Source organism: Microtus pennsylvanicus, chromosome 1 (genome assembly GCF_037038515.1).
Source record: "Microtus pennsylvanicus isolate mMicPen1 chromosome 1, mMicPen1.hap1, whole genome shotgun sequence".
Lineage (NCBI taxonomy): Eukaryota > Metazoa > Chordata > Mammalia > Rodentia > Cricetidae > Microtus > Microtus pennsylvanicus.
Window position 1 is genome coordinate 39255085 of NC_134579.1, and position 25961 is coordinate 39281045.

General features: G+C 38.6%; 1 protein-coding gene across 2 annotated transcripts in view; it reads left to right on the forward strand.

Moving 5' to 3' along the window:
- Positions 1–25961, forward strand: part of LOC142843904 (transmembrane protein 45A-like) — a 70506-nt gene that overhangs the window by 40533 nt on the left and 4012 nt on the right. For both annotated transcript variants that reach the window (XM_075962020.1, XM_075962011.1), the window contains exons 2-5: positions 13773–13965; positions 15132–15338; positions 16207–16391; positions 25139–25284. In XM_075962020.1, the coding sequence (XP_075818135.1) occupies positions 13776–13965; positions 15132–15338; positions 16207–16391; positions 25139–25284 (728 nt within the window). In that variant the 5' untranslated portion in view covers positions 13773–13775. The remainder of the gene's footprint in view (positions 1–13772; positions 13966–15131; positions 15339–16206; positions 16392–25138; positions 25285–25961) is intronic.

The window sequence follows — 25961 nt, forward strand, 5'->3', positions numbered from 1 at the left end:
TCCTTGTTCTCATTTCTTTCTCTATACTTCATGGTGGTTTAGAGTCCTTTATGTACTTGTCTCTTCTAGATCACATATTTCCTGCATGCAATTATTATTTTTGTTTGCTTCTATGTATGGTCATTTAGTTACCATGTTGAATCTAGGGTCTCAAATATAGCTAAGCAAGTACCCTATGACAGTCAGCGCTATATCCCCAGTCCCTTGTTTGTTTGTTTACATTTTGAGACAGGATCTCACTAAGTTGACCAAGCTGGCATCTAATTCACACTTTAGATGAACTCAGCTTTGAACTTTCAGTCCTCTGGTCTTAGAGTCCGTGGGCCCCAACATAGATAACTATTTTCCCTAACTGGACTGGTACGGAGCCGCAAGGAATAATCAGACACAGCTTACATGGTCATCACGGAAGGGCATCTCAGGCTCCTTCCGAAGATCTCCCTGTGTTTATCCTCCGGACAGCATTTATACCAACACATAAATGGAGCGGGAAAATACACCAGACCTGTCTCCTAGGTAACCAGGTAATGGCATTTTGTCACGTCTGCATCTACTTGTCTGCTGTGTATGCTAGCTGTCACATAGGCTTGAATCAGCATCTCTATAAGGCATCCTCCAAATTACAAAGAAAGGAGCAACAACATCCTGACCCTTTGTTAGAGAGACAGCCTGTATGCAGGGCTAAGTGATCACCTCAGATGGGGCCTATGGCTTTAGCACCTGGCTGCCACACCATATAGAAATATGGGCCTACACTCTGGCTTCAGCTTCCCCAGTAAGAGGAAATTTACAACCTGGCAAGATGGTACATTGCTTTCTTTTCGTTTTTGTGCTGGTTAGTTTTTGTCAACTTGACACAAACCTAGACATACTTGGAAGAGGAAATCTCATCTAAGGAATTGTTTCCATTAGATCAGCCTGTAGGCATCAGCCTGTAGGTGTGGGAAGATATGTAAATTATATTCAGAGTACAGAAGCTTGAACATTTGTAGCGTTGGGTAGAGCTATTTGAAAGTCACTAAAATTTTCCAAGGTTAAGCCTTATTTAAATATAAGTATATTGAAATGTCACTTTATCACTATTTACACTATGCAGAAAAGAGTATATTGTCTTTATTTTCCCAAGAATTATCAGGGCTGAGTAATCTAAACTGAATTACTCAATTATTATTGAGTAATATTTGGAAACATCAGAATTTGATCCTAAGATCAGATTAGGTAGCTGTTATAATTTATTTTGTAATTCTTCCTGTTACTTTTAAAATACTTTGGTGTGTGTGTGTGTGTGTGTGTGTGTGTGTGTGTGTGTGTGTGTGTCACAGTGCGTGTGTAGATATTGGAGGTCAACTGGCGGGAGTCAGTTCTTTCTGTCTACCATGTGGATACCAGGAACCAAACTCAGGCTTGCAACAGGCACCTCTAGCTGCCGACTAGTCTCTCCAGCCCCTTTTTCCTATTCTTCTTAAAAAGATTTTAATCCTACATTATTTTTGCTTTTAATTACAACCTCATACATTTCTTATTCTTTGTAGCACAATATTAAAACCACATTTTGCTATTTTGAAGTTTAACACAGTCAGCTTATTTTCCCTCTGTGCAGTACACTATCAGAAATTATTCTCCTTACATAGAAGTAACTTTGTATCTACAGACAAGTTTTCTCTCCTACTTCATTCCTCTTCCCTTCCTTCTAAAGCCTTGCCTAGCCTCTATTCTACTCTCTACTGCTATTAGGTCAACTCTGTTGGACTGCACTGATGGAGGAAGGCCCTTATTACTACACTGCACAATAAACGAAGTCATGTGGTATTTTTCTTTCTGCATCTATCTTGTTCCTTGGATCATGAAATCTTGTGTATTCGTCTGTGTTGTGGCAAATGACTGAATTATTTTTTCTAGTTGGATATATTTCACTGTGTATATGTGTATAAGCATTTTTGTTTGTCATTTCATTTATTTATTTGTATACGAGTGCCAGTTTGTCCATAGAGGCCAGAAGAGAGAGTCTAGAACTGGAAGTACAGGTGGTTATGAGCTGCCTCTTATGGGTTCTGGGAACTGAACTCTGGTCCTCTAAAAGAGCATCAAATACCCTTGACAGCTGAAGCATCTCCAGCCTTCTTTATCCATTCATATATTGAGGGATACTTAGCTTGACTCCATGTATTAGCTACTGTGAACAGGGCAGCAACCAATACAAGAGTGAAGATGTTTCTTTGACATACTTCTTTTTATTTTATTATTTATATTTTGCTTTATTTCATTGCATTTGAATACACACACATATATGTATACACACACACACACACACACACACACACACACACACACACACATATATATATATATATATATATATATATATATATATATATATATATACACACACACACATAATGGGATTACTGAATCATACATACAGCCACATGGCTTTCTATGATGGCCATACTAATTTACATTTTAATACATACACACACACATATATCATGGGATTACTGGATCATACATATAGCCACATGGCTTTCTACGATGGCCATACTAACCTACATTTTTGTCAAGAGTACATAAGAGTCCCCCTTAGGTCCCTGTCCTTTGTCAGGATGCTGCCTTTCCCTTGTGCATTGCTCGCCTTGGATCACTCATTCACTTCACTGCTTTACAATAATCTCTTTCCCTACATACCCTTCTCTGAAAGAACCCTGTCTCCGTTTTAGGTGTGCCAGCATCTTAATTTTCACATAACTTGTGACCAACCTATTAGTAAGGAATGCAGTTCTTCAATATTGCTGGTTTTCTCCTTTCTGGTTTCAGCAGGAGCTGTGTCAATTATCCAGTAGGCGCTTTGGGCCCCGGAGATGCTATTGTGCAATACAAGCAGTGGTTAGGCTAGTGCTCCCAATTCTTTGAGCTATAATGCTGACTTGCCACAGTTGTTGTTCTTTTGTATTTATTCCTATAGCTTCAGTTCGTCTATGGCTCAATCTCTTTCTTGAGGCACTGCACATTAGAAACTGGTTTATCTCCTTAGGACCTCTAGCACACAATTAAATATTATTGCTATAAAAGTATTTTTTTTGTCTTCTACCTGTCTTGATGTCCTAAAGGAGAGGATATATGACCCACAAAGCAGGTAGCACATGGCTCAGGATAGTAGCTTGGTAGGTGGGAGGCAGGATTCAAAAGGGTGTGTTCCTTGGCCTTAAATACCCTGTGACCCAATCTGAAACTTAACTGCTTGACTTCATGATGAAAAGATAAGCACATAGGCTTAGCATCAAAGCAGCAGGAGGAGGCCGTGTTAGATACAGGGCAGTCAGCATCTGTTTTTCCTTTTGCGATCTGGAAGCATCGTACGTTCTGGAGAGAAGACAATTGACTTGGACCTGACATTGAGCAGAGGTTTAAGGTAAGGAGAGTTTAAGAAAATGCCTCCAAAACAGTTCCCATTGGGGAGGCAAAATGCTGACCTGGGATGATGTAGGATCAAGAAATTTCCATATGCCTGTATCATTTTCAAATGAGGCAAATAGCACAGTGAAGTTCAAGAAATAGCTGATGCTTTTTTAGTAAATTAGAAGCTACAAATGTGTCCTGAAATATGAATCACTAATTAAGTCACAAGTAGTTTTTTGGTTGTGGCTCAAGATAAAATTGTAGTTTTATGTTCTTTCTCATAAGAATACTCACTTTCTATTGAAATGGGTGTGATTCCACCAAGAAGATTGTTAATCTCTTACTCTTGGCTGTGTTTCTCTTCTCTATTTACAGGACAGGTCTGTGGTTTGTGTGGTTTTAACACGGCTTTATAATATGACGTCGCCTCGTCAGTACTAGAGTTCAAAAACATATATATTTTTGGTGCTGCGTAAGAGTGTGTGTGTGTGTGTGTGTGTGTGTGTGTGTGTGTGTGTGTGTGTGTGTTGTAGTCAACAAAAATGGACACACTGGGATATAAGAAGGTTTTTGTTTTTGCTTTTCCTTTTGCTTACTTCTCCTCCTCTTCCTCCTCCTCTTTCTTTTCTTCTTCTGCCAAAAGAATAATACTTGATGTTATTTGGAGTGACAGGTTCTCTTTGGGTGGGAGAAGACTCTGAATTGCTTTAGAATGAGCCATATCTGGAGGAAAGTGATTGGAATTTCAGATAGAATCCGTGAAAATCAGGGCAAAGGGCCTTTCTATTTCCTACCCTAGTAATTTCCCTGATGATTACTACTGGCTGCCTGGTGAATTCTGCTTTGTGAGTGAGGATGGTGGCCCCACATTTTTCCTCAAAAAAATGCCTGTTTGTGGGTTTAAAATTTCCCAGACTTTTCTACTGGACATGGCTTTTATAAGAAATAAGTGACATCAGCCATTATCTGTAGATCAGGAAACAGCAGATAGATCAATGCATAATGATTTCTGTAAGATAAGAGACAAGTGGTATATTTGAGGATGTGGACAATTTTTCTCTCCACCATGAAAATGAAGTGAAATTATTGTCAATTTAATTGCTAGGAAAGACTGTCTGCTGGGTCCTTTCTCCAGGCAAATATTATGATTGCTATGTCTTTATTTTGCCGAGTCTTTTAAAAACAGCAGCGTCAGAACCATCCAATTGTTTTAGGTTACAAGGACAGTGGCGCTCTAACTGAATTAGGAAGGACCAATCTCTTTTCCCCACTGTGATCATCTGATATCTGTTGAAAACATTCTGGGACTCCAGGTTTATTGCATTCCTTATTACATTCCAGTACCTGTGCTAAGACATACACACCCATTCACTGTCGTCATGGAGGTGGGTCCAGAAGACTCTCTGAGCTAGAGTTAAACATTCAGGAAAACCTAGATTTTAATTCCATGTTAACTATGACTAGGTTACTTGTATGTTAGGTAATCCTAAAACTTAAAAGCAAATACAGTATTTTTAAAGGTAACATACATATTTACATTAACACAATTATGGAGTGTGCCGTGTGCACTGTTCAATTAAAGATTTTTTTTTTTGCTCTATGTTTGTGCAGGTAAAAATTACCTGTCAACTTTATAAGTTTGTTTGGATTGCATAACCAATATAAATATCCATCCACACCATATGAAAGGATGGCATGTAATAATAAACCATAAGGACTCTGTAGCCGTCAGTATTTATCCTGTCTCATCTCCTCTCCAAGCTGTTCCCGTGCAGAGGGCTCAGCTCACAAGTCACCTGTCTTGTAGTCTGTCTTGATTTCCTCCCCATGTGTCTGTAGTCTCCCCTGGTCAAATCCGATGTTTGTTACCTGGAAGGAATCCACAGCATTTCATTTCCTGTAGAAACAAAACCACGACTTCTCCTCCAAGGCAACACATTTCTATTAATCTGTGTATCGCCACGTGGCTATGGCTTCCTGGCAAGGTTCCCTCCAGTGTCTGTCTCCAACTCCTGACTCTACCTTCTTTCTCCCAGCATTCAGTTTAGTTCCCCCCTTTCCTAGCTCTGTTCTGCCCTGCTATAGGCCCAACCCAGTTTCTTTAATTAATCGATGGTAATCACAGCATACAGAGGGGAATCCCACATCAGGGTGGGGTAATTGTTTAGAAATGAGTACTGTTATTGATCCAGTTTTACAAGGGTGGACATTCAAAGCCACATAGTAAGTTATAAAGTTACTATTTAGATTTACTTAGTACTGAATACAAAGCCCTTCCCACACTTAAATATTTTTAATTTAAAAATTACTTTCATTGTTGGGGGAGTATGACGTGTGGGAGGCGTGCGTGGAGTATCTGTGTGTCACAGGACCACCTCATGTCGTAGGCTTGTGTGGCCTGTGCCTTTACCACTCAGCTATAGTCCTGCTCTGTCCTCGTGTCCGTCCCATTGCCCTCACTAAATACATCACATGTTATTTGAAAACTGTGTTTTTGATACCTAACTACTTTAAGCATCCTCTTAATTCTTGGCATATGTGTTGTTTTTATTTGATAATAAATTTCAAAAATTTTTTGTTTTAATCCAGAATCAATAGATTCTGGAAACTCCTACAAGAAAGTTTCCTGTATTAAGAAATAACAATGTGTTCTAAGACCCTTAAACCATATGAAATTCTTTAAGAAAACCTAGAAATATGTATAGGCTGGGTGGGGGTATTTCTGAATTCCTAATAAAATCATTTTGCAATCTCTTATGATTGTCTAAATGAGACAGAGGTGAAATCAACAACACTGGTTGGGATTAGTTGTTCGATGAGAGCTTCTCTAAGCAGAAATGTCATGTATCTTTAAGGTCTACCCATTCTTAGTAATAAACAAGTACAGTTCAGATGTTCCAAACATGGCAATAAAGTATATGCTCCAAAGCATAGCAGAGAGTGAAGGTTAGGACCAGAATGTGTGCTTAGAGATGCGTGATATAGTCTGACTCTTGGAAGGTTTGGATGCCTCAAGGGTGCATGAGATGAGCTTCTGGGGTCTTTTTTTTTTTCAGTTTCATTGCTTTATAACTAGTAAGTATGTCTTTGTGTCCTTTCTTTGTGTCATTAAATTAACTGGACCTTTTAATTTCTGATATATATGTGTGTGTGTGTGTGTGTGTGTGTGTATTTTTCACAACAATGACAAAGTTATATACATACATTCACACATACATATATATATATATATATATATATATATATATATATATATATAGTCTGTCATTTCTGTTCCTTTAGTGAACACTAATACAGGCTTCATTATGATATTTTATATATACCTTGCTCTCATTCTCTTTACCACAGACAGATGCATACACACATGCACACACACTCCCTCACTCCTGAAAGCAGAGGGGAACTATATTTTAGCTGTTTTGAAGTTGTGTCTCACTGTAAACTGAAACTGGATTCAAGCTTAAGATCCCCCTGCCTCAGTCTCTGAGTCCTGGGATAACCAGGGAATGTCATCATACCAACTCGGTCATTTTAACTTATAAATGTTGCAGGATATGAGGATATGTTACACACATTAAAGAAAAGGTTTAGGAATCTTTTTTCCCAATTTCAGTGTCTGAATAACAACATTTGGTAGACTTTTGAAGTGTTCTGGATGTTTTTCAGGTTTTTCTTTTAAAACAATCAAGAGTACCTGCATGAAAGGATAAGGTAGAAAAATCATCAGAAAGATTCCTGGCATGAACCCCACGTCTTTACAGGCACTTGCGCACTCTGCACCTATACACATGAATAGAAAAAACAGACACCATCAAAACCTTCCAAAATGCTAAAAATGATGATGATTATAATAATAATAACAATAATAAAAGGAAATTTTCTTTTTGAAATTGTTTTTATTGAGCTTTGAACAAATAATATTCAATAATATTTGAATAAAAAATATTTATTATATTTTTCTTCGGTCACCTCCCTTCTTCACCCCTCCTCTTCTACACTCTCCCATGATTCCCATGCTTCCAATTTACTCAGGAAATCTTGTCTTTTTCTACTTCCCATGTACATTAGATCCACGTATGTCTCTCTTAGGGTACACATTGTTGTCTAGGTTCCCTGGGATTGTGAATTGTAGGCTGGTTTTTCTTTGCTTTATGTCTAAAACGACTTATGAATGAGTAAATATGATATTTGTCTTTCTGAGTCTGGGCTACCTCACTCAATATGATGTTTTCTAGATCCATCCATTTGCCTGCAAAATTCAAGATGTCGTTATTTTTTCAGTTGTGTGGTGCTCCATTGTGTAAATGTAACCACAACTTCTTTATACATCCTTTGGTCAAGGGGCATTTAGGTTGTTTCCAGGTTCTGGCTATGAAAAATAATGCGGCTATGAGCATAGCTGATCACATGTCCTTGTGCCATGATTGAGCATCCTTTGGATATGAACCCAAAAGTGGTGTTTCTGGGTCTTGAGGAAGGTTGTTTCCTAATTTTCTGAGCAATCACCACACTGATATCCAAAGGGGCTGTAACAATTTGCACTCCCACCAGCAATTCTGGAGTGTTCCCTTTACCCCACAACCTCTCCAGCATAAGTTGTCATCAGTGTTTTTGATTTTGGCCATTCTTACAGGTGTAAGATGGAATCTCAGAGTTGTTTTGATTTGCATTTCTCTGTGGCTAAGGAGGTTGAGGACTTCCTTAAGTGTCTTTCAGACATTTTAGATTCCTCTGTTGAGAGTTCTCTGTTTAGGGCTGTACTCCATTTTTTAATTGAATTATTTGTTCTTTTGATGACCAATATCTTGTGTTCTTTGTATATTTTGGAGATCAGACCTCTGTCTGATGTGGAGTGGGTGAGGATCCTTTCCTATTCTGTAGGCGTCGTTTTGTCTTGGTGACGGTGTCCTTTGATTTACAGAAGCTTCTCAGTTTCAGAAGGCCTCATTTACTAATTGTTTCTTTCAGTGTCTGTGCTACTGGGGTGATGATATTTAGGAAGTGGTCTCCTCTGTCAATGCATTCTAGTGTACTTCCCACTTTCCCTCCTGTGCGGTTCAATGTGGTTGGTTTTATATTGAGGACATTGATACATTTGGACTTGAGTTTTGTGCATGGCGATAGATATGGATCTATTTTCATTTTCTACTTGTTGATTCCCAGTTATGCCAGCACCATTTGTTGAATATGCTTTCTTTTTTCCATTTTATATTTTTTGCTTCTTTGTCAAAAATCAGGTGTTTGTAGGTATGTAGCTTGATATCCAGGTCTTCAATTTGGTTCCATTGGTGCTCCTTTCTATTTTTATGCCAGTAACAGGCTGTTTTTAGTACTGCAGCTCCGTAGTAGAGTTTGAAGTCAGGAATTATGATAACTCCAGAAGTTTCCTTATTGTACGGGATTGTTTTGGCTATCCTGGCTTTTTTGCTTTTCTATATGAAGTTGAGTACTGTTCTTTTGATGTTTGTGACAAATTTTGCTGGTGTTTTGATGGGCATTGCATTGAATCTGTAGATTGCTTTTGGTAAGATTGCCAATTTTACCATGTTAATTCTACCTACGCAAGAGCATGGGAGATCTATCCACTTTCTGGTGTCTTCTTCAATTTCTTTTTTCAAAGATTTAAAGTTCTTGTCATACAAGTCTTCCACTTGTCTGGTTAGAGTTACTCCAAGATATTTTATGTTATTTGTGGCTTTTGTAAAGGGTGATGCTTCTCTGATTTCTTTCTCAGACTATTTATCATCTGTGTAAAGAAGGGCTACTGATATTTTTTTTAGTTACTCTTGTATCCTGCTACATTACTAAAGGCATTTATGAGTTGCATAAATTCCTTGGTAGAATTTTTGGGGTCACCTATGTAAACTATCATATCGTCAGCAAATAGTGAGAGTTTCACTTCTTTTCCAATTTGTATCCCCTTGATCTCCTTTTGTTCTCTTATTGCTCTAGCTAGGACCTCAAGAACTGTATTGAATAGATATGGAGAGAGTGGACAACCTTGTCTTGTTCCTGATTTTAGAGGGATCACTATGAGTTTCTCTCCATGTAGTTTGATATTGGCTGTTGACTTGCTGTATATTGTCTTTATTATGTTTAGATATGTTCCTTGTATCCCTGCTGTCTCCAACACCTTTATCATGAAGAGATATTGTATTTTGTCAAAGTTTTTTTCAGCATCTATTGAAATGATCCTGTTTTTTTTTTCAGTTTGTTTATATGATGGATTAACTTGATAGATTTTCATATGTTGAACCATCTCTGCATCTCTGGGATAAAGCATACTTGGTCATGGTGGATGATTTTTCTGATGTATTCTTGGATTTGGTTTGCCAGTGTTTTATTGAGTATTTTTGCATCAGTGTTCATAACTGAGATTGGTCTATAATTCTCTTTCTTAATAATGTCTTTGTGTTGTTTGGGTATTATTAGGGTATCCAATTGTAATAGGGCAATTGTAGTCTCATAAAAAGAGTTTTTCAACTTTGTTTCTTTTTCTATTGTGTTGAACAATTTGAGGAGTATTGGTATTAGTTCTTCTTTGAAAGTCTTGTAGAATTCTGTGCTGAAACCATCTGATCCTGGGCTTTTTTTGGTTGGGAGACTTTTGATGACTGTTTCTATTTCTTTAGCAGTTATAGGTCTATTTAATTTGCTTATCTGGTCTTGATTTAATTTTGGTAAGTGATATTTTTACAGAAAATTGTTCATTTCCTTTAAGTTTTACAATTTTGTGGAGTACAGGTTTTTGAAGTATGACCTGATGATTCTTTGGATTTCCTCCATGTCTGTTGTTATGTCCCCCTTTTTGTTTCTGATTTTGTTAATTTGGATATTCTCTCTCTGCCTTTTGGTTAGTTTGGATAAAGGTTTGTTTATTTGGTTGTTGTTTTCCAAGAACAAACTTTTTGTCTCACTGATTCTTTGTATTGTGTTCTTTGTTTCTATTTTGTTGATTTCAACTCTCAATTTGATTATTTCCTGATGTCTAGTCTTCCTAGGTGAGTTTGCTTCTTTTTGGTCTAGAGTTTTCAGGTGTTCTGTTAACTCACTAGTGTGGAATTTTTCCAACTTCTTTATTTAGGCACTTAGTGCTTTCCTCTTAACACTGCTTTCATTGTGTCCCATAAATTTGGGTATGTTGTGTGGTCATTTTCATTGAATTTTAGGAAGTCTTTGATTTCTTTCTTTATTTATTCATTGACATATTGGTGATTCAGGTGAGCATTGTTTAATTTCCATGTGTTTGTGGGTTTTCTGAAATTAGTGTTTCTGTCGAATTTTAGTTGGAAGCCATGATGACCCAATAAGATACATGGAGTTATTCCAAATTTTTGTATCTGTTGAGGTTTGCTTTATTACCTTGTATGTGGTCAATTTTTTGAGAAGGTTCCATGAGGTGCTGAGAAGAAATACATAGATGTACAGTATTGAAATTTCCTCTTGATGGTTTTTCCTGTGTCAAATATGAAATGTCCTTCATTGTCTCTTTTGATTAATTTTAGTTTGAAGCCTATTTTGTTAGGTATAAGGATAGCTACACATGCTTATTTTTTAGGTCCATTTGATTGGAATTTTTTTTACCAACCCTTTATTCTGAGGTCATGTTTGTCTTTGAGGTTGAGGTGTGTTTCTTGTATGCAGCAGAAGGATGAATTCTGTTTGCGTTTCCAATTGGTTAGCCTGTGTCTTTTTATAGGTGACTCGAGTTCATGTATATTAAGGAATATTAATGACCAGTGATTGCTAGTTACTGTTACCTTAGTTTTCGTTGTTGGTGATGTTATTGTGTGTGTGTATTCTCTTCTTTGGGGTTTGGTGCTGTGAGATCATCATTGTCTGTGTTTTTGCAAATATAACTAACTTCCTTGGATTTGAGTTTTCCTTCTAGTACTTTGTGTAAGGCCAGGTTTATGGCTAGGTATTGCCTAAATCTGGTTCTGTCATGGAATATCTTGTTTTGTTCATGTATGGTGATTGCAAGTTTTGCTGGGTAGTCTGGGCTGGCATCCATGGTCTCTTAATGTCTGCATAATACATGAGTGACCAGGACCTTCTGGCTTTTATTGTTTCCATTGAAAAGTCAGGTGCAATTCTGATAGGTCTGCCTTTATATGTTACTTGGCCTTTTTTCTTTTCAATTCTTAATATTCTTTCTTTATTTTGTATGTTTAGTGTTTTGGTTATTATGTGGCAAGGGGACTTTTTTCAGGTTTCAATCTCTATTTCTTTTTATTTTTTTTTATTTTACAAGTCTTCTGTAAACTTCTTGTATTTTCATTTGCAAATTTTTCCTTAGATTGGGAAAGTTTTCTTTTATGATTTTGTTGAATATATTTTCTGTGCTTTTGAGTTGGGCTTCTCCTTCTATCCCTGGTATTCTTAGGTTTGGTCTTTTCCTGGTGTCCCATATTTCCTGGATATTTCATGTTAAGCTTTTGTTAGATTTAATGGGTTTTATTTCCTCTATTATATCTTCAACACTTGAGATTCTCTCTCTATCTCTTCTATTCTGTTGTTTATGCTTGCATTTGTGGTTCCTGATCATTTTTCCACATTGTACATTTTCATAATTCCCTCAGTTTGTGTTTTCTTTATTGTCTCTCAGTTTTCAAGTCTTGAATAGTTTTTTAAATCTGTTTGATTGCTTTTTCTTAGTTTTCTTTAAGGGATTTGTTGATTTCTTTCAATTTTTGTTTTTTTCTTCCATTTCTTTAAGAAAATGTTTCATTCCCTCTTTAAGGGCCTCAAACATTCTTCTACACTTTTTTAGGTCATTTTTTTTTCTGCTTCATCAATATTGGGTTGTTCAAGTCTTGCTGTTGTAGAGTCACTAGTTTTTGTTGGTGTCATGTTGCTCTTTGTGGTTTTGAGTGAGTTCTTACCTTGTCTGCACATCTTTTCCTTTGATTGGTGTAGTTGGGGCTGTGTCTCTGGTGATCAATCTTCTAGATGCCAGATGTTTGCTCCTCATGGTGAAGTCGGGGCCATGGTTCCAGTCACTGTGGAGCTCACTCGGCATTCCTGGAGGTCACTCCTCACTCATGGGGGTTGTTCTGCAATCTTGGAGGCCATTTGGGCCTGTTCCCACTGAGGTTGCTTGCTAGGGCCTGCTCCCATGGAAGGCCTGCTCCGACAGAGGTCGCTGGCTTGGTTTGAGCTTCTGGGGTCTTGACTGAAGATATAGGATGCAGTATTTGGGTCAGCTTCACAGTTTCCTTTAGGTCATCACTTTAAATAAAAAGGCAGTAAGCCAAACTAGGGATCCCAGTAGTCACTAAAAGAAATAAGGTTCCTAGTCTGCTAGACTAGGAATAGTGTGAAATCCTCTTTTGTGAGTTTTCTTGAATCTAACTTACTATTAGATTTTCAGAATAATTATGAACCCTGTTTCACTGTTGATAGTACAATAAATATGTTTGAAAGAAGGACTTTCCAAATAATTAAAAACTCATATTATTCAAGACGGCTTTATATCCTTGACTGGAACCCGAAGGTAGTTCTGATTATTAGTTAGAGTATAGCACGAATGTGAGTAACATTTGTGATGTGATTTGGGTTGGTGTCAGCAGGCTGTGTTGTTGTAAAAGTAAACCTCAAACTTTCAGTGATCCACATCAATAAAGGGTTACACACACACACACACACACACACACACACACACACTCGTATAGTCTGAACCAGGCCAGCTGCCCATCTTTGTGCAGTAGAGGTGTCATGCCAGAATAGCTGAGGCAAGAAGAAGAAAGCTAAGGTATTTAAGCAGACTGTAGTGACTCAGCTTGAAAGTGACACATACCAACTCCTTGCTCAATCAACTAGCCAGAATTAGAAACATGGCTCAAATGCAGTTGGATGAGCAGCCTCGAAAATATGCAGACAAACACATAAATATTTCATGAATAAAGAACTGTCTTTAACACATTCTTGATTTTTGACCCTTTAAAATTATATACTGGAAATCTATAGGCAGTATCACATCTTTACCTTCATGTTGTTTTCCTTAAATGGTTCTTGTATGATATAGTATATACTGTGTTTTGAAGAAATGAAAATTTTCTGCTTATCAATTCTAAGATGTCTGTAAGCCATTTAACTTCTCCAAACCCACTTTTTAGCTAAAAATTAAATAGCAAGTTTTCATCTGTGGATATATTTCAAAAATTAGGTAAAGGATAGCATTGTAAGACACTTGATATGGTGCCTAATACACAGTAGATGTGGAACAAATGTAATTTTTCATTCTACTTTTATTTGAACTGTCTATATTATAGTACGATCTACAGTATACTCAAAATCCTCAAACAGCAATGTAGTTGGTGGGGACAAGATGTATTTTTGCTGAGTTTAAGTGAAATGTCTATTTCTTATTCTTGTAGGTCATGGGGAGTTTTAAAGGTCATGCCCTCCCTGGAACCTTCTTCATTATTATGGGCTTTTGGTGGCTTACAAAGAGTATTCTGAAATATGTCTACAAAAAGCAAACTCGGACCTGCTACTTGAGTTCCAAAACGTTATTACGTCGAGCAGAGATTTGGGAAGGAATTGTCTCAGTCTTGATGGCTTTTACTGGTAAGTTGGCTGTGTTCTGTTTTCTCCTTTTGAGAATTCATGAGTGAGGAAAAATGTCAACACAAGATTGGTATATACTAAATGAATTTCTATGAATGTATTTCTTAGTACTTATCCAAATTAAAGTTTATAACTGATGTAATCCTAGGAAAATGATGTTTCATAATTATACAAAAGCCTAATCCTTAATGAGTCATAGTATTTAGTTTGCCCATCCAACCACGTGAATTTCCTTTGTATCATGAATTGGAGCCTATTGAATAGTTAGACACAAGTTGTTCTGATCCCTCAAAGAGTACACTCTATAAGAAACCATTAATAAGTGATTGTGGGAAATCTTCAATAACAAATCATTTCCGAGAGATGATAGAGGAAGTTGGGGCTGAAGCTCCATGGCCATGCACTTTGTTTCCTGAGTTGGGCAGAGTCCAGGTAACTTTTAACCTCAATAACTTTTCATTGTTCTTGAACACCCCATAAAAAGACTGCAGTCGTACAATAAGGCTGTAGCTGCTCTTTTGTAAATGGCATCACTTCTAATTTTTCTACTGATTCCTTTCATTCATGTGACTAGGACGTTGTCATGATCATCACACTGCAAAGTAACCATTTCCAAGAAGAGGGATTCCCCTGCCCATTCTAGAGCCTAACAAAGCAGTGTCCAGAAAACAGCAAGCCTGTTTACATGAATAATCAGCTACATGTAGAGTCTGCACGAATGATCTCTATTCTTCTTAACTGGGGAAAATATCTAAATTCTATATCAGTTTTGTCAACACCCTACTTTGTAACAGCTGCCTAAGGGTACACTATCTAGGAAGGAAGTAAACATCCTTTGTATGGCACATATCATAAATCCAAACCTCCATGTCACCCAGGATTTTAGTCATTAAATTAGAACCAGTTGTTGAAATAAAAGTGCCAGTGTTAAGAATATTAAGCATTTATTTGGCTCATTTGTCTATATTGAGATAAAACTGATTATCCAAATCAACAGCTGAACTTTGGAATCAAGTCTAAATCAGTACTGCTAGGTTTTTAGTGGAAAGCTCAGAGGGCGCAATCGACACCACAAGCTTAGATTGTATAAGCAATGACCACATGTGTCTTCACACTAAGGAGAGTTAGGAGAAAGGTTTCTCAGACTGTGGTGTGTTCCTCTGCAGGTATGGCTGGCGAGCAGTTTATCACAGGCGGACCATATCTGAACCTGTATAAAGACGGCCAGTGGAACCAGCTTCTGGGCTGGCATCACACAACCATGTATTTCTTCTTTGGGCTCATGGGGATAGCCCACATCTTATGTTTCACGACCAATTTAGTTCCCCTTTCTTTAAGCAAGTTAATGTTATCAAATGCCTTCTTTGTGGAATGTAAGTATGAGGGAAATGTGTTTTCTGTTCTTTTTCTATCAGTAGGCATTGGTGTAGTGCTTTATAATAACATGTCTTTTGTTTTTCATCTTTATAGACTAATTTAATAGATCTGGGCAGACAGTCACTCACAAGCTTTGTTGGCATTTCATATTTGTCTTTAGATGTCATCTACAGTGGGTGCTTACATCCTGGTTATTTGGAGCTTATCATTCTTTTCTCTTCTGACAGTGAAAACTGAACTCACCATAACAGTGCATGAATTACTAGAAATAGGACAACCACTCACAATAGAAAGTATCTCCCAATCTCTAATAAGCTTTTCAAATATCAGAAACAGAAACTCTACTAAAATGTGGTATGAGTGTCTAAAAAATAACTTCCTATTTTGAGAGGTTAATGAAAATAACAGGATGTTTCTTTCAGTTGCTTTCTCAGATTATCGTAAGGGGAGGATAAAGCAAGTTTTTAATATTTTGTTATAATTTATGTATGCATTTGCTGAATTCCTTAAAGTGAGACTTTGACTTCAGCTAATTTATTGATTATAGCTCCCTACCCTAGTCATATTTATTAAACATTATCCTACATAGATAATGCTTTGAACAATATTTGAGATTCTTATGGTATGTTAGATGAGAGAACAAAGGTGAGAAAAAGGGGAAAATGGGATTAGAATTCAAAGACTCCCTTTCTAAGTAATATAAAATGTTTACTCTTCCCAAAGTAAAAATACATTGCTATGCGTCTCAGTGGGTATTTGCTCTTTGGGGCAATCTTATGCTTGTCTCAAAGTCTATGGCGAGAGGGTGGTACCATGGGAAGCCTTTGGTTTTTATCAGAACATATGTTTTGCCCCCTCCATTAGCATTTATCTTCTACAACCACACTCATGGTCGGGAAATGATAGATGTGTTTGTGCACCAGCTTCTTGTCTTTACCACCATTTTGGCGGGTTTGGTTACCTTCATGGAATTCCTTACCAAGAACAATGTACTGCTGGAGATCCTACGATCAAGCCTCGTTATACTACAGGGGACCTGGTTCTGGCAGGTGAGTTGGGACTTGGAGCTGATACACCTGGTGTCAAATATCTGTAGATTCTCTTCTTAATCGATTTTAATACTTTCCTTCTATGAGCATCAGAGAAGTGATGTTCTTGGAGTGGCTTGGTGGTTCTGGTGAGATTACTATCAGAGCAGCCCTTAAGGAAGCAGGTAGTGTAATCCTTCATTTTGGATTCACGTATCCTTTATGTAGGAATTCTGAGCTGATGATTATGGTTATAAGGAATTCCTAGTACTAGAACAACTTATAGAATAATAATCCATAAGCTCATGAACTATATGAGAGACCACAGAGAGAGTAAATACTGAGAAACAACTCTGGGATGGCCACCATATGGGTTTTATGTGCATCTTAATTTTATCTTTTTTTTCATCAGAAAGCAATTATCTTATGTTCTATCTTGTATATAAAATCTAGGTGTGAAAAAGCATGAAAACACAGTGAGGGAAAGGGCTAGAAGGAGAGACCCAGTAGGGGGAAGGGCAGGACAGGAGAGAGAAGGGGAGTAACAAGTCCTGTGTCGTGTGTGATGCAGATGCACCATGGAGCTTAGGATTTTGTGAAACAGTGTGGGGCTAACAAGATGGCTCCATGCTGAACAGTGCTTGTCAGCTTTTGTTCTTAGCACTCATGGCTCATAAGTTCCTGTAACTCCAACTCCAGGGGTCCAGCATCTCTGGCATCAGATGGTACCTGGTCAGGGCTAGAACCCTTGCCTAGAATTCCCCAGTGAGGGGCTAGGGGCGTGTCTCAGAGGTAGAGCCCATCTAGTTTTACTGTATCCCCGTGTCCTCACAGTGGTCCAGAGGCTAGGTGTTACTACCTCTAATTTGCCTATAGGTATCTTCGGCAAGACCACGATATTTTCTCATGTTCAAACAGTAATGTATCTAGGATCTAAATCTAGACATCTCTAATCCCAGATCCCAGACATTTCCCATTTTACAACATCATCAGCTCCCTAAACTTGCCATGCTACTGAGAGCATGAATTCTAACAGTGAATATATATTTTTTGAGAGTACCAAGTCATAATCACATTCAAATATAGGCATGAAGAAAGTCTAGAATGAGGTGAGGATGTGGTTTGATTAGGTAAGGCTTTGAATGGCAGACTTTTTTAGTCACTAGAGAGCCAGGATTTGGGGTGATGTGGCTATGTCAGGGGATGGAATTTCACATAAGCACTAATAAAGAATTGGCAGGGAGTAGTGAAAGAAGTGCAGTGGTTTAAACAGGGTTTGATGACGCGGTATCCACACATGGGGCGAGAAGAGCTTGTGGTGCAGAGACCAGCAAGGGGGAACTAGGCTTCTGCATCAGTTTGAAGTGCTTTATTGAAAAATATTATAAATACCCTATAAGGTGATGAATCAGTTAATTGCTGACTATAGCCATATAGAATATAAACCCTCCACCGGAACCTCTATGGAGTAAAGACAATGGTACCTAAAGAACTAGTGTGCACCGCATTACACTGCTTTCCCATGCATATGTTTAGTCGTCAAAAGGAAAGATGTTTTTCCAAGAGAAAACTTCTGGTTAAATTGACGCCATGAGTCGATGCTTCAGTGAATTTTCTCTGCTCTGAACAAATAACAAAGACAGATAAGATAGATAAATGCTTACGGCAATTTGAAAATAAAATTAAAAAGAAAAACAAAAAAATTAGAAAACCTCTAACCACATTCTAAAATTATGGAACAGGCCTCCATGACTCATTAAATCTTACATCTTCCATGTGTGCAAGCTCAATGCCATGTGAATGACATTACCGCATTCAAATGCCAGCTTGGGACATAGAGTGAGCCCCTTGGACCACAGGTATATCAGTTTCTGTGTGCTGACTTTGGAAAACACATTCCTAGGTGGTTCCTTCAAGAAATGGAGAACCCTTTCTGTTTAAACTTTTTTTTCCTTTAAATGATCTTGGTTCTTCAGATATTGAAGCCTCAGAGAGGCAGGTGGAATTTTACCCTCAGAAAACCTCTCCCACCTGTTGTGAGGAGCAGCGGGCTGCTTTCCTGCCACCCGGCTCCTGCATGGCTAGCTTTACCGGAAATAACAACACACAAATTGTATTCTTTTAAACACTGCCTGACCCATTAGTTCTAGTCTCTTATTGGCTAATTCTCACATCTTGCTTTAACCCATCTCTAGTAATGTGTGTAGCACCATGAGGTGGTGGTTTACCAGAAGATCTTAACCTGCGTCTGTGTCGGAGAGGAGAATCATGGCACTGCCTGACTTGGCTTTCTTTCTCCCAGAATTCTGTTCAGTCTACTCCGCCTACCTAATTTTCTGTCCTGTTAAAGGGCTAAGGCAGTTTCTTTATTTAACCAACGATATTAACACAAAACAGAAGACTCTCCCACATCACCCACCATCCTACTATAGCACAGGCTTCTCTTCAGTGGTACCGATTTCTTCAACGGTTACACCTATTTCCTCAGCACCAGTGGTTGATTGAATAAGAATGTTCCTCCCCCATGGACTCACATATTTGGATGATTATTTGTCAGGGAGTGGAACTGTTTGAAAGAATTTGAAGGATTAGGAGGTGTGGCTTGTTGAGGAGGTTTGGCCTTGTTGGAGGAGTATATCACTGAGGGTGGGCTTGGAGGCTTCAGAAACCCAAGCCAGGCTGAGTGTCTCTCCCTGCCTGCCCTCAGATCAGGACCTAAAGCTCCCAGCTACTGCTCCAGTGCCTTGTTCCCTGCCATGATGATAGACTAACCTCTGAAACTGTAAGAAAGCCCCAATTCTTCCTTTATAAGAATTGTCTTGGTCATGGTGTCTTTCCGCAGCAATAGAATGATGACTAAGACGTTGGTATGAGGAACTGAGGTATTGCTCTTACAGGCCTGATTATACTGTTTTTTGGAGGAATTTGGAAGACTTTGGGACTTTGGACTAGAAAAGCAGTTGGATACTTGAAGCAAGTTTTACTGGGCCCTCCTACTAGGAGCCTAGAAGAAAGTGCTCAGGATGGTTTGAACTGTGGGGGCTCAGCTCACAAAATTTCAGAGAGAGGAATGTTAGTAAATATTTTAGGGACCATTCTTGTGATGTTTTGTCAAGAATGTAGCTGCTTTTGTCCTTGTCCTAGAAATCTCTCTGAGGCTAAATTGAAGAATTTTAGATTAATGGCATTGGTAGAGATCTCAAGACAGCCTCATGTTGACTGTCATGTGGTTATTAATAATCACTCATATGCAGATCTATAGTGGAAAGAAGCATTGGACAAAGAGAAATTTTAAAATGTACAGTTTGTTCTTGAGTTCTCAGTAGTCCTCATTGTCCGCTATGTTCAGAGAGTCCGGTTTTATCCCAGGCTTTTTCAGACCCGGGCCAGCTGGCCTTGGTGAGTTCCTGATAGAACATCCCCATTGTCTCAGTGTGTGGGTGCACCCCTCGCCGTCCTGAGTTCCTTGCTCGTGCTCTCTCTCCTTCTGCTCCTGATTTGGACCTTGAGATTTCTGTCCGGTGCTCCAATGTGGGTCTCTGTCTCTGTCTCCTTTCATTGCCACGTACTGGCTTTGTGGGAGCCTAGGCAGTTTGGATGCTCACCTTACTAGACCTGGATGGAGGTGGGTGGTCCTTGGACTTCCCACAGGGCAGGGAACCCTGATAGCTCTTTGGGCTGACGAGGGAGGGGGACTTGATTGGGGGAGGAGGACAGAAATGGGAGGCGGTGGCAGGGAAGACAGAACTCTTTAATAAATAAATAAACGGGAAAAAAATTTAAAAAAAGGGATCGACAGGTCAGCAAAAAAAAAAAAAATGTACAGTTTGAGGAGAAAAGCCACCTGACCTCAGTGTGGTTCCTTAATCCTGAAGGAGGTTCCATAAGCTCTTTCTGCTATCCTGTACACTAAAGTCGAAACCACCTGGCCACAGCTGCCAGGTTCTGCTGTTTGTTAGGACTAGAACTTGACTCCTTCATCCTGCACAGGGCACCAGGAAGTATAATGGAGCTAATTTCCCTGCTCAAGGAGGTAAAAAGTTTAAAGAAAAGCCTGCTGCTGAATAGGATATAGGGTGTGGTGTGGTGGCCTCTGGGCAAGACCTCACCCAGCTGAGTTTCCAACTTGGCAGGGTAGGGTAGGGGTTGGGGATGGGGGAGTAGAATTAAAGAAAAACTTAAGCAATGCAGCTTCCCCATCAACAGCAGAAAGCTGATGCAAATGTAATTGAGTGAGGGTTCCAAGTTCTGGTTTTAGAGTGTGGGATAGAAGACAGGGGTTGTGAAATCTCCCTCCACTGCTAATGAAAGACACTGAGGTCAGGTGTGTGTCAGAGTTGCCCTTGCTTGGAGGACCAGAGAGGCCTTTGAGTGAAGCTGTGAAGCCTGGATTGCCTTGGAAACCCTAAGGTGGTGGAGATGCCAGAGTTGTGGGACACCCGTCAAGGAGAGCTGCATACAAACTCTCTGACCTTCAGTCAAGGTGGAACAGAGCTCGCATCTGTGGGCTCCCACAGTTCTCTCTTGGTGGCATTTATTTTATTAAATCTCCAGTTTTTGGCCTCTATTCTATATAATCCAGCAGTCAATCCAGTTATATTTGAGACTTCATCATTAAAGCCTTTGTTTTCTTAATATCTCAATCAGCATTCTGATCTCCTGAGTTCCTCAAAGAATTTCTCATTAAGCCCCATTTACAATGCCCTAAGTTTTCTCCATACTTTTTCAAACTTTCAAGCAATTTTTGAAGTAAGAAATGAGATCAAGGATTTCACTCAGTATCTTAGAATACTTCTTCTATTTTTCTGTAAGATTGCATTTAAATGTGTAATTGTGAACAAACTGTTGAATGATTCAATTGTCTGGATGGTAAGGATAGTAATATATCTAACTGCTGATTGAGATTTCAAATAGTCTGAGTAAATCAGGGAATGGAAAGACTTGTGCCTTAATCACATATCCAAGTGTATAGATTGCTTATGGCTAAGAAAAGAATGACCACTTGGATTGATGCATAAGGTGACCCTCTGGTGCCACACTTTACCTTCAATCATGTGCTTAAGATTTTTAAAAAACAGTTCCTGTAAGGTGACTCATTATATCCCATATTACTAAAGGGATGACTGGGATTTGTAGATAAATGCCAATAATTTCTCAATATTCAAAACTGCTGAAAGGCAGGATTCCAAAAAGTATACCAGTTTCCAAAACCTCCATTTTCTTCTACCCATGCTCCCTTTCACTACATAGCCTTCCACCCAGGACAATGTCAGGATGGTGGGCTGAGTCACAAAGGGGCTCTGTGATAGAAACAATCAGAACCAAGGTAGAAGCTGGTATCATGAAAACACAGCACTGTGCTAATACTAAATAGAGATTATAGCAGGCAAGATGAGGGTGTACCTATGCCCTGGCTACTTAGGAGGCCAAGACAAGATGCTAAGGCTGGGAGTTTAAGGCCAATCAGGATAATTCATGGAAACCCTGTCCCAGAAAAACAGAAGAATAAAAATGTAAACAAACAACAATAAAATACACATTTCAGACCAACAGGCCCTGAACGACATATAATCTGTAACGATTACATTTTGAGTTAGCTGCCAACACTTGAAACATAGGAAACAACACTAAAGCATTTATTTTCTTAGCTGTTTTTAACATAGAACAGAAATATCTGGCAGCATTAGGCCTGTATTCCAAAGTGGCAATCGTGGGTGGAAACATGCCCCATCAATTCATCATTTGCATCAGCCCCTAACAAAATAGACAGGCAGATCAAAGTTTCTGTTCCCATTTTGATCCTGTGCCCTTTATTTATTAACCAGTTCAGGGCCATGAGTTTTCCTCCTAGAATATTATGATAGTTACAACTAGCAAGATGCTTCTGAATTTAACTTTGTATGGATTTCTTTATATTCCAAGAGACAAGATGTGTTATTGATTTTAAGAACAGGAAAATAAAATACTACATGACCCTGTCCTATTCTCTACTACCTACCATCTGTCTGTCTGTTTGTCTGTCTATATCATATGTGTATGTCTATAAAACATTACTTATTTCTTATTGGGTTAAAATTCACATAGCATGGTGTCTTAGTGTTCAAGTACTGTAAAAAGACACCATGATCATGGAAAAATAAAGAAAAGCATTTTACTGGGGCTTGCTTAGTTTCAGTCCATTGTCATCATGACAACAAGCATGGCGGTATGCAGACAATCATGGCGCTGGAGAAGTAGTTCAGGGTTCTCCATTCAGATCCACAGGCAGCAGGAAGAGAGAGTCACTGAGCCTGGTTTGAGCATTTGAAACTCCAAAGCCTACCCCTAGTGACATACTTCCCCCATCAAGGCCACACCTACTCCTAAAAGACCATAAATCCTCCTAATCTCTGTCAAGTAATGCCACTCCCTAATGACCGAACATTTCAAATATATGAGCTCATGGTGGACATTCCCATTTGAAACACCACACATGGAAACAACCATTTTAAATTACATAATTCGGTGATGGTTAGCATTTCCACCATGCTGTGAGTGCACCATTTCTGATGAACTCCAAAAAGCTTTAAATTGAAAGCTGTGGGTGGTGTGGGACAATGGTCTATATTCTGTCAATTATAGTTTAAATAAACACTGATTGGCCAGTAACCAGGCAGGAAGTACAGGCAGGACAACCAGACAGGAAGTAGAGGTGGGTCATGGAGAACAGGAGAATTCTGGGAAGGAAGAAGCCCATTCCTCTGCAGTCCTGACCTGACCACAGAAGAAGCAAGATGTGACTGCCCCACTGAATGAGGTACTGAGCCATGTGACTAACATAGATAAAAATAATGGGCTAATATAAGTTATAAGAGTTAATAAGAAGCCAGGCGGTGGTGGCACACACCTTTAATCCCAGCACTCGGGAGGCAGAGGCAGGTGGATCTCTGTGAGTTCAAGGCCAGCCTGGTCTACAAGAGCTAATTCCAGGACAGGAACCAAAAGCTACGGAGAAACCCTGTCTCGGAAATCAAAAAAAAAAAAGAGTTAATAAGAAGCCTGAACTAATGGGGCCAATCAGTTTATAACTAGTGTAGACCTCTTTGTGATATCTTTGGGACTTAATGATTGTAGGAACTGGGCAGGACAGAAAACTCAGTCAACCAAGGACAAAGGTATACAGAAACCCCAACAATGTGTGGGTCCTACTACTTTAATAATATTTTCCCATGCTTTTTCAAAGGTAATAATGGATACTGGGCAGTTTTGTATCAATTTTATCATCAGTCTTTATGAAATGTCTGCAAAAAACACTACTGGAGTATTAATAACTGTTATTTTGGTTCTGCAGGTTGCCCTGGGTGTTTTGCTGTGTCAATAATGTTGAGACATCTAGTCCATTATTTGAGATGGTTTTCCATTTTCTTGGGTCCTTGATTTCTTTCACCAACTTTATGCAGATTTTAAAGATCTTCAACTGGTGTGTGTTCCTGTGTATACCTGCATGTGCATGTGTGGTTGTGTGTACTCATGTGTGTACCTGCATATGCATGTGTGGTTGTGTGTATTCATGTGTGCACCTGTATGTGCGTGTGTGATTATATGTGTATTCATGTGTGTACCTGCATGTGCATGTGTGGTTGTGTGTACTCATGTGTGTAACTGCATATGCATGTGTGGTTGTGTGTATTCATGTGTGTACCTGCATATGCATGTGTGGTTGTGAGTATTCATGTGTGCACCTGTATGTGCGTGTGTGGTTATATGTGTTCATGTGTGTACCTGCATGTGTGTAGGTGGTTGTGTGTGTTCATGTGTGTACCTGCATGTGCATGTGTGGTTGTGTGTATTCATGTGTGCACCTGTATGTGCGTGTGTGGTTGTGTGTATTCATGTGTATACCTGCATGTGTGTGCGTGGTTATGTGTGTTCCTGTGTGTACCTGCATGTATGTATGTGGTTGTGTGTGTTCATGTGTGTACCTGCATGTGCATGTGTGGTTGTGGTACCTAGCATCTACAGCAGTGCCTTCTGAATACCAGTAAGATGTTCTACCATAGAGCTATATTTCCAGTTTTGTTCTTTAGTTCTTCACTTTGTTCAGCGTTAAAGTAGATTTCTAAAAACTATAGTGTAGAGCTTTCACTATTTGTGCATAAAAATATATGTGATGGTTTTATCTTGATTTTCAGTTTTCAAATATGTGAAATTCCTTCATTAACTTTGATAATCGAGGGTTCGTTCTTTATAATTTTCTATAATTGAGATCATATTATATGTAAATATAGATCATTTTATAATTTCTTTACCAAAATGAATGTCTTTTACTTTTCTTGCCTAGTTTTCTTGCGTAACTAGAATTTTCAGCACAATGCTCAACAGAAGTGATAATAGAAAATATCTTTGTCTTATATATACCTGATCCTGAGGAGAAAGTTCCAACCTTTTTCCACTTAGCATAGCATTATCTATGTGTTTTTATTTATTTAAAAACATATTTGCAGTCTAACTTAAAATTCCAGAGTTAGGTTGTGCAGTGTAGAGCTCCAGAGATTCAGGAAATGAACCCAAGACCAGAGTGACCACTATGAATGTTTCAAATTTTTATTATTAAATATACTTAAAATTATTCTTCCAAAATATTCCTTGGTGGAGAGTGACTACAGAATAACCTGATGTTGTGTTTGTGACATCTCAGCTAAAGGGAGCCATCTTAGTCAACATTCTGAAATGAGCTTTCTTTGAGACCGTGGCTGGTTATTTTAATGTGCACTTTTTTTGAGTTGCAGATTGCCTTTGTCCTGTATCCTCTCAGTGGAAGTCCTGCATGGAATCTGTCAGATATTGAGAATAAAATGTTTCTCACCATGTGCTTTACTTGGCATTATGCATCAACCTTTATAATCTCTGGATTAAATTATGCTTTTATCACCTGGTAAGTTAGCGGTTTTTTTTTAATGTATGATCCTTTGCATATGTCTATCAAGAATTGACAGTGTTGCACTTCAAATTCAAAAGGAAGAGTTCACTCTTGCCTTCTTATCAGATGAACTAGGGCATTAGGAAGTTATTTCTACACAACGAAATGGCTAGCAAAACGTACATGTTGACCTAAAGTTATAATAGTTTAGCGGTGCGGCTCCTGTGCCTCTGACCCATGCCCTACCTTATAGTATACTCTCTGGACCTCCATCTCTTCACAAATACAATCCTCTATTCTGGATGGCCAGTTGCCCTATGTGCAATGAGACCTCCACTTACTTAATTATCCCATTTCATAACCTTAGGACCTTCTTCTGACAAATGTATATAAATCAAATTAAATAAGACAGTAACTCTAATTTTTCCAAAAGTTGAATGATGCATTCTTTTATATAAGAATCCCAATCTAACTTTCTGAGCAGGTGAGGAGCAACATAGCAGATTGCTGAGAACACATATGCTCATTAGTTATGACTTCAGACTCATTACTCAGCCGCAATAAGTATGAATCTTATTGTTTACTACATAGAGATAATAGAAACTACATGAGATCGTGTATTTGCGTTCCTGAAGATGTGAAAACTCAGCAAATTTTCTTGTCTTCTTGTCTGTTTTATCCTCCTCTTCCTC